Raw genomic sequence first — 9,072 nt, forward strand, 5'->3', positions numbered from 1 at the left:
TGTAAACTTCGCTCTTAGAACTGCTTTTGCTGCATCCCACAGGTTTTGGATGGTCGTGTTTTCATTGTCATTTGTGTCTAGGTATTTTTTGATTTCCTCTTTGATTTCTTCAGTGATCTCTTTGTTATTTAGTAACGGAGTGTTTAGCCTCCATATGTTTGTGTATTTTACGTTTTTTTCCCTGTAATTCATTTCTAATCTCATAGCATTGTGGTCTGAAAAGGTGCTTAATATGATTTCAGTTTTCTTAAATTTACTGAGGCTTGATTTGTGACCCAAGATGTGATCTATCCTGGAGAATGTTCCGTGCGCACTTGAGAAGAAAGTGTAATCTGCTGTTTTTGGATGGAATGTCCTATAAATATCAATTAAATCTATCTAGTCTACTGTGTCATTTAAAGCTTTTGTTTCCTTATTAATTTTCATTTTTAATGATCTGTCCATTGGTGTAAGTAAGGTGTTAAAGTCCCCCACTATTATTGTGTTACTGTCGATTTCCTCTTTTTCAGCTGTTAGCAGTTGCCTTATGTATTGAGGTGCTCCTATGTTGGGTGCATATATATTTATAATTGTTATATCTTCTTCTTGGATTGATCCCTTGATCATTATGTAGTGTCCTTCCTTGTCTCTTGTAACATTCTTTATTTTAAAGTCTATTTTATCCGATATGAGTATTGCTATTCCAGCTTTCTTTTTTGTTGTTGTTGTTGTTGTATGTGGGCCTCTCACTGTTGTGGCCTCTCCCGTTGCAGAGCACAGGCTCTGGACGCACAGGCTCAGTGGCCATGACTCACGGGCCTAGCCGCTCTGTGGCATGTGGGATCTTCCCGGACCGGGGCATGAACCCGTGTCCCCTGCATCAGCAGGCTGACTCTCAACCACTTCACCACCAGGGAAGCCCTCCAGCTTTCTTTTGATTTCCATTTGCATGGAATATCTTTTTCCATCCCCTCACTTTCAGTCTGTATGTGTCCCTAGGTCTGAAGTGGGTCTCTTGTACACAACATATATACTGGTCTTGTTTTTGTATCCATTCAGCGAGCCTGAGTCTTTTGGTTGGAGCATTTAATCCATTCATGTTTAAGGTAATTATCGATATGTATGTTCCTATGACCATTTTCTTAATTGTTTTGGGTTTGTTTTTGTAGGTCCTTTTCTTCTCTTGTGTTTCCCACTTAGAGAAGTTTCTTTAGCATTTGTTGTAGAGCTGGTTTGGTGGTGCTGAATTCTCTTAGCTTTTGCTTGTCTGTAAAGCTTTTGATTTCTCCATCAAATCGCAATGAGATCCTTGCCAGGTAGAGTAATCTTGGTTGTAGGTTCTTCCCTTTCATCACTTTAAGTATATCATGCCACTCCCTTCTGGCTTATAGAATTTCTGCTGAGAAAACATCTGTTAACCTTATGGGAGTTCCCTTGTATGTTATTTGTCGTTTTTCCCTTGCTGCTTTCAAAAATTTTTCTTTGTCTTTAATTTTTGCCAATTTGATTACTATGTGTCTCGGCGTGTTTCTCCTGGGTTTATCCCGTATGGGACTCGCTGCCCTTCCTGGACTTGGGTGGCTGTTTCCTTTCCCATGTTAGGGAAGTTTTCGACTATCATCTCTGCAAATATTTTCTCTGGTCCTTTCTCTCTCTCTTCTCCTTCTGGGACCCCTGTAATGCAAATGTTGTTGCGTTTAATGTTGTCCCAGAGGTCTCTTAGGCTGTCTTCATTTCTTTTCATTCTTTTTTCTTTATTCTGTTCCGCAGCAGTGAATTCCACCATTCTGTCTTCCAGGTCACTTATCTTCTGCCTCAGTTATTCTGCTGTTGATTCCTTCTAGTGTATTTTTCATTTCAGTTATTGTATTGTTCATCTTTGTTTGTTCTTTAATTCTTCTAGGTGTTTGTTCTTTAATTCTTCTAGGTCTTTGTTAAACATTTCTTGCATCTTCTCAATCTTTGCCTCCGTTCTTTTTCCAAGGTCCTGGATCATCTTCACTATCATTATTCTGAATTCTTTTTCTGGAAGGTTGCCTGTCTCCACTTCATTTAGTTGTTTTTCTGGGGTTTTATCTTGTTCCTTCATCTGATACATAGCCCTCTGCCTTTTCATCTTGTCTGTCTTTCTGTGAATGTGGTGTTTGTTCCACCAGTTGCAGGACTGTAGTTCTTCTTGCTTCTGCTGTCTGCCCTCTTTTATGGTGCTTTATACTCCGAAATTTTTATTGTTTTGAAGAATACCCCCCCAATTAATTTCAGAGTACCCAAGCTATTTAGTTTTTTCATAGTCATTATGGTACTTCATCATGGTTCTTTTTTTTCTTTTTCTTAATATTTATTTATTTATTTATTATTGATTTATTTTGGCTATGCTGGGTCTTAGTTGCAGCATGTGGGATCTTTAGTTGCAGCATGTGGACTCTCAGTTGCGGCATGCATACAGGATTTAGTTCCCCCACCAGGGATTGAACCCAGACCCCCTACATTGGGAGCTTGGAATCTTACCCACTGGACCAGCAGGCAAGTCCACCCAGGCTATTTAGAAATAAATTAAGTCCCTCTTTCCAGACTCAGGAGGGATGAAGTATCCGTTCTAATTCTGACTATGGCTCTAAGGAGCACATCTCATAATCTCCCTGGACCTCAGTCGGCTCCCTTTGGAAACGGAGGAAAACTGATGTGGGCTGAGAGAACTTTCCAGTGGATGACCCTCCGAAGCGAGAGAGTGGCCTCGGGTGGGGATGGGGTTTTGTTTACGGGAGATGGGGAGGTGGGAGCTACTGGCATTTGGCGAGTCTGGTCTGGAGATTCTCGCATCCCCACAGTCATCATGGGGGCAGCTGACAGCCCCCTCCTGCCCCCGCCCTGGAACAGGGACAGAGGGAAGTGAGCTGCTGCCTCTGCAGCCCCTGCTCTGCGCAGAGCCCTGTGGGAGGATGAGCGCGTCTCAGCTCTCGAGGACCTTTACCCCATCGAGCGGCCGATTCAGATATGAGACAAAGTGAAACTTGCTGAGCTGAAGGGAGCAAGTGGGGTGCTCTGGTTGGCTGGGAGTGAGGGGGGCTCCCAAGTCCCTTCTCTGTCTCTCTACTCTGCTCAGTGGCCTGGGGGAGGTTACATAATCTCTCTAAGCCTCAGTTTGCCTCTCTGCAAAATGGGTTAACAGCTGACCCCTGCCAGAGGTTATTAGGATTAAACGATAGTGTACAGGAAATGCCTGCTGCTGGGGGGAATGCAGCTGCCAGACCTGCTCACAGGCCGCTCCCCGCCCTCCAAACAGAATGGCACCTTGAAGATCATCGACAGGAAAAAGCACATCTTTAAACTGGCACAAGGAGAGTACATAGCTCCGGAGAAGATTGAAAACATCTACCAGCGAAGTGAACCTGTCGCTCAGGTGTTTGTCCACGGAGAGAGCTTGCAGGTACGCACTGCCCCAGCCGTGAATTCTGTGGCCGGCGTGGCCCGGGCCTAGAAGTCCAGGGCCTTTCAGTGTGATGGGAAGTTTGCGATGGGTGTGAGTTGACTTTCATGTCTGATGTGCTGGAATGTTATCAACACGTTACTGGTTTTTACTGCTTGGCGTTTCTTTCTTTTCTCATCTATTTTGTAACTGGAAATTTGTACCTCTTATTCTTGGCAATTCTTATCCAGAAAAGTTTTTTTCTCTTTAATTTCATATTACCAAGGGAAGTTGGATAAGGATACCAAGGGAGTGGGTAAAATAAGCTTCTAATTTAATTATGAGGGGAAATATTGATATGCAGGTTATAGGAAAGTTTAGAATTTTCAAACATATTAAACCCAACTTGTTATGATATGTCTCCTACGTCATTTTTGAGCAAATGGTGGTTGTGAGCCAACATATCTTAAAGTCGAAAACCAACATCAGTATTGCAATGAGACATCATTTGCTAAAATTTTGGACAGATGGTGGGAAGGAAGAGAAGGGTGTCTGGTTTCCTGAGGGTTAATATTTCTACAAATCTTGAAATTTTCAAATAATTTTGGAAGAATATTTTCTTACAAGAAAGTGAACCTATTTTTCTTCGACCTGGAATCATACCCATGCCTCTAATTTTTATTCAGTTTCGTTGTCTCTAAATTGTAAAGAATGAGGTATTAGAGTTTTTTCTAAATGAATCTGCATACATTTTCTCTTTTTGTAAAGCAGTTATCTGATATCTATCCCCTTGTTTGCTTATTTGACCCTGTTTTATTTTTTAAAATATATATGAGTAAGTAAAAATTAGGGTTTTATTAGGTTTTGATTTCCAATGGTTGTTTTAAAACATTTATTGCAAAATCCCCAACGCTGTCTATATTTCAGAGGCAGGAGTTAACCTGGGCCCCACAGACTCTGGGGCTGGTAACATGCTCTGAAAATAGGATCTGTAACTCCCATCAGATTCTCCCAGGGGCCCAGGCTGCAGATAATAAAGAACCACAATTTTAGAGCATCTGGATCAAGCCCGTTAATAACTTACTTGTCTCTGTTAAAGGCATTTCTCATAGCAATTGTGGTACCAGATATTGAGACGCTAGGTCCCTGGGCCCGGAAGCGAGGCTTTGAAGGCTCCTTTGAAGAGCTGTGCAGAAGCAAGGTAGGTTCTGAAGTGTGCAGCCTACTTCTGACCCGCCCTTTGCATTAAGTGCAAAGTTCAGGGACTCCCGCCACGGGAGTAAGGATCTTACTTTTCTTGCCTTATTAGGGTGTCCAAAAAGCTGTTCTGGAAGACATGGTGAGACTTGGGAAGGATGCTGGCCTAAAACCATTTGAACAGGTAAGACTTGCATCCAAGTGTATGAATTCCTGCAAAACGGGGTTTTGACTGGAGGATGCTTTTTGTGAATATATTATAGAAGAGGATGAGGTGACGTAAAGACATCTGTGCGGAAGGGATAGTGGAGTGGTTTGGTAGGGGAGGGGATTTTTGTAACCAAGGGTGTGAATTCTCTTCCTGGAGGTCAGGCTACAGTCCTGATTCTGTACTGACAACAGGCCACTGCCCTTTGTTGAGACAGTGCAGCGGGACCTGGCCTGAGAGGCTGGCTTGAGTCGCCCAGAAGGGTCTTTATCCCTTGGGAAGCTTAAGTGCTTTTTAGACTCAGGTGGCCTCCGTGCCCCTTTCCTCCTTTGACTGCCTGGTTTCTTTGCAGGTCAAAGGTATTAGTCTCCACCCTGAATTATTCTCTGTCGACAACGGCCTTCTGACCCCAACGATGAAGGCTAAAAGGCCAGAGCTTCGGAAGTATTTCAGGTCACAGATCGATGAACTTTATTCCACCATCAAAATCTAATGCGAGGAAGGAAGTTGGGAAGAGGCCGCATGCCTCCGCGGTCTTCTCCCGCCCGTGGCCTCAGTGGGTAGTTTTGACAACAGCAAGTAGGGAAGGAGCGTCTTTGTCTGCCTCGTGCGTTCAGATTCTCATCACAGGAAGCTTAGAGGGAATGGAACACTGCCTTATGGTCACGTCGCATTGCAGACCATGTTCACGGTGATACATAATTTCCAAAATGAGCCTTAAAAAAATTGTAAAGGGGAAACTATAAATGTGCTAAGTTATTTACGACTTCCTCAGTTTAAAAAGAGGGTGAAAACTTGTCTCCCTTTTTTGCTAACCAAGTGGTTAGGACTTTGCTATTTCTGAGATGTCTGCTACTTGCTGCAAATTCTGCAGGTGTCTGCTGCTCTGAAGAGTACCGTGCACTGGAGGGAACCGTCCCTTATAAACAAGAACTGTCCCAGCTGCAGGAGGTTGCAAGTGGACCAGAGGTTTTTTTTTAATCCCTGCCACCGTCCCCTCCCCATCTCATGTGACCCTTCTGATTAACCCCTGTCACTCCTGTTGGAGCAGAGGATGGACCTAACTCAGAACAACGCAGGTATGGATGGATGGCCGCTCACCAGAGCGGGTGGATTCTGGCGTCCACAGAGCAGAATATTCGCCGACCCTCTTCTCGAGACCCGATTCCCTCCCTCCATCCCTTCCCAGGGGTTATTAAAAAAATCTGCCTTAGACTCTGCAGTGAAGACAAGCATTTCAACAAGGAAACAATGACCTGGATCAGCCATGTTCAACTGTGACGCCTGAAGAACTGTCCACTTTATCTTCACTGAACCTGTCGCTCTGTCTGTGATGGTTTTTAATGTGGTTTTCATATCAGAAGAGTATGTTGTGATTAAGTGGCTTTTTTTCCCCAGAATAAACTCTCAGGCAAGGCATGTCTTTAAAAATATTAAGGGGGCTTCCCTGGTGGCGCAGTGGTTGAGAGTCCGCCTGCCGATGCAGGGGACGCGGGTTCGTATCCCGGTCCAGGAGGATCCCACATGCCGCGGAGCGGCTGGGCCCGTGAGCCATGGCCCCTGAGCCTGTGCGTCCGGAACCTGTGCTCTGCAACGGGAGAAGCCACAGCAGTGAGAGGCCCGCGTACCGCAAAAAAAAAAAAAAAAAAAAAATTAAGGGAGTAGATACACTTGGGTACTTATTGAAATGGATGGTAATTAATAAATGCTCTTCTATCATAATGCTACCTGATTTCTATGAAATGTATTTGACAAGCCAAAATTCTAAGACATAGGAATCTGGAAAACTCATTTCCTGGGATTAACTTCTCAAGGGATTTTTTTTTTTAAGTTAATTTGGGTAATTAACAGCATTTCACTTTACTGCAAGTCTTTGCCACATGTGACTGAATTTAGTTGTCATTTATACGTTGAAAGCAGTTGTTTGTGGATATGTGACTACCTGTATTATACAAGCACAACAGGGTTTGCCCTAAAGAGTTGTCGTTGTAATAACGCTATTTGGTAGCCTAGCTTCATATGTGCATTCTTAATTGCACAAGAAGTCAATAATTTGTCACAATGGGGTTTTGAATGTTTGCTTTAAGTGTTGGCTATTTCTATGTTTTATAAACCAAAACAGAATTTCCAAAAACAATGAAGGAAACCAAAATAAATATTTCTGCATTTCAAGTGAGTGAAGCCTCCGTTTTTGCATCAGGTGTCGTGTTCGGCGTGGCCTCTGATGTGCACAAGCGAAGAGCAAGAATGACCTCAGCCTCCCAGTTCTTTCCTCCCTCCCAGGTCTGCTTCCTAGGACGCAGTCATCCCGACACTTCCAGTTGCTGACGCCGGGGCCCTGGCCAGCTCCCAGCAACGGCTCTGCTATGTTGCAGAGAAGAAAGTCTTGGTGTGAATAACATGGATATTCTTGAAAGTGCAAATTCTCAGGGGGAAAGCGACAGTGCAGGAGGCATCGCTGCAGTTGGTGGTCCTGGGGTGGATTTCATTCGGCCTCGCTGGAGTCATTCTCTCCCTGTGGAACTGTCGGAGAAGGTGCCCCATTGACAGCAGCCAACTGTTTCTTTTCTTCTATCACTACCCTACGCTGTCATTTTAAAGATTTTCTTTTCCAGAGGTCTTGGTTAATCACCCCCTAAGTTTTTCTGTAGCCTGTTTTCAGTCCTCTTTCCCTGCAGTCTTGGGTTTGGGGTGCTGATGTTTGCTTTCTTCCTCTAAAGCTCAAGCCCTGTGCACCCCTCTCTGGTAAGATTCCTCATACACGGGACTTCCCTGGCGGTCCACCTTCCAGTGCAGGGGGTTTGGGTTCAAGCCCCAGTCGGGGAGCTGAGATCCTACATGCCTCAGGGCCAAAAAACCAAAACATAAAACAGAAGCAGGGCTTCTCTGGTGGCGCAGTGGTTAAGAATCTGCCTGCCAACGCAGGGGACAGGGGTTCGAGCCCTGGTCCGGGAAGATCCCACATGCCGCGGAGCAACTAAGCCTGTGTGCCACAACTACTGAGCCTGTGCTCTAGAGCCCCTGAGCCATAACTACTGAAGCCCGCTTGCCACAACTACTGAGCCTGCACTCTAGAGCCCATGCTCCACAAGAGAAGCCACCTCAGTGAGAAGCCCGCACACCACAACAAAGAGTAGCCCCCACTCGCCGCAACTAGAGAAAGCCTGCGTGCAGCAACGAAGACCCAACACAGCCAAAAATAAATAAATTTTTTAAAAAACGGAAGCAATATTGTAACAAATTCAATAAAGACTTCAAAAAACAAATGGTCCACATCAAAAAAACTTAAAAAAAAAAAAAGCCTCCTCATCCAGTCTGCCTCTTTAGTTAGGTTATCAAGTTCCTCGTGTCTTTCTGCCCTGCGCCCTCTTGCTCTCATTCCCTCACGGGAACTGTGACCTTTCTGTCTCCTCCCTGGGCTCCCAGCACAGGACTTAGCAACTGGTGGGTGTTTGTTAAATTACTCTCATTTGAACAAATATTTGAAATTTTGAACCAAGCTTCTGTAATGAGGTTGATAGAAACACTGTATTGTTTTCTTTTTAAAAACAATTCTGGTAAAATACACATAAGATTTATCATCTTCATCATTATTAAGCATACAGTTCAGCGGCATTAAGTGCATTCACACTGTTGTGCAACCGTCACCGCCATCCATCTCCAGAACTTTTCATGTTGCAAAACTGAAACTCTGCCCATTAAGTAATAACTCCCATTCCCTCCTCGCCCCAGCCCCTGGCCACCGCCATTCTGCTGTCTCTGAATTTGACTACTTTAGGTGCCGCATATGTGTGAATCATACAGTGTTTGTCCTTCTGTGTCTGGCTTATTTCACTTAGCATAATGCCCTCGAGGTCCATTCGAGTTGTCTCTCACTTTTTATAGCTGAATAATATTTGTACAATTACACCACATTGGGCTTCCCTGGTGGCGCAGTGGTTGAGAGTCCGCCTGCCGATGCAGGGGACACAGGTTCGTGCCCTGGTCCGGGAAGATCCCACATGCTGCAGAGCGGCTGGGCCCGTATGTCCGGAGCCTGTGCTCTTCAACGGGAGAGGCCACAACAGTGAGAGGCCCGCGTACCGAAAAAAAAAAAAAAAAAAAAATTACACCACATTTTGTTTATTCATTTGTTTTGTTTTTTGGGTTTTTTTTTAATAAATTTGTTTATCTTTTTATTTTTGTCTGCGTTGGGTCTTTGTTGCTGCGCGTGGTCTTTCTCTAGTTGCGGCGAGCGGGTGCTACTCTTTGTTGCGGTGCGCAGGCTTCTCATTGCGGTGGC

General features: G+C 44.5%; 1 protein-coding gene across 4 annotated transcripts in view; it reads left to right on the forward strand.

Moving 5' to 3' along the window:
• Positions 1-6,962, forward strand: part of ACSL1 (acyl-CoA synthetase long chain family member 1) — a 72,222-nt gene extending 65,260 nt beyond the window's left edge. For all 4 annotated transcript variants that reach the window (XM_067721656.1, XM_067721658.1, XM_067721654.1 and 1 more), the window contains 4 exons: positions 3,263-3,406; positions 4,485-4,586; positions 4,695-4,766; positions 5,143-6,962. In XM_067721656.1, coding sequence (XP_067577757.1) covers positions 3,263-3,406; positions 4,485-4,586; positions 4,695-4,766; positions 5,143-5,283 — 459 coding nt within the window. In that variant the 3' untranslated portion in view covers positions 5,284-6,962. The remainder of the gene's footprint in view (positions 1-3,262; positions 3,407-4,484; positions 4,587-4,694; positions 4,767-5,142) is intronic.
• The last annotated feature ends 2,110 nt before the right edge of the window (positions 6,963-9,072 follow it).

This window comes from Pseudorca crassidens, chromosome 21 (genome assembly GCF_039906515.1).
Source record: "Pseudorca crassidens isolate mPseCra1 chromosome 21, mPseCra1.hap1, whole genome shotgun sequence".
Lineage (NCBI taxonomy): Eukaryota > Metazoa > Chordata > Mammalia > Artiodactyla > Delphinidae > Pseudorca > Pseudorca crassidens.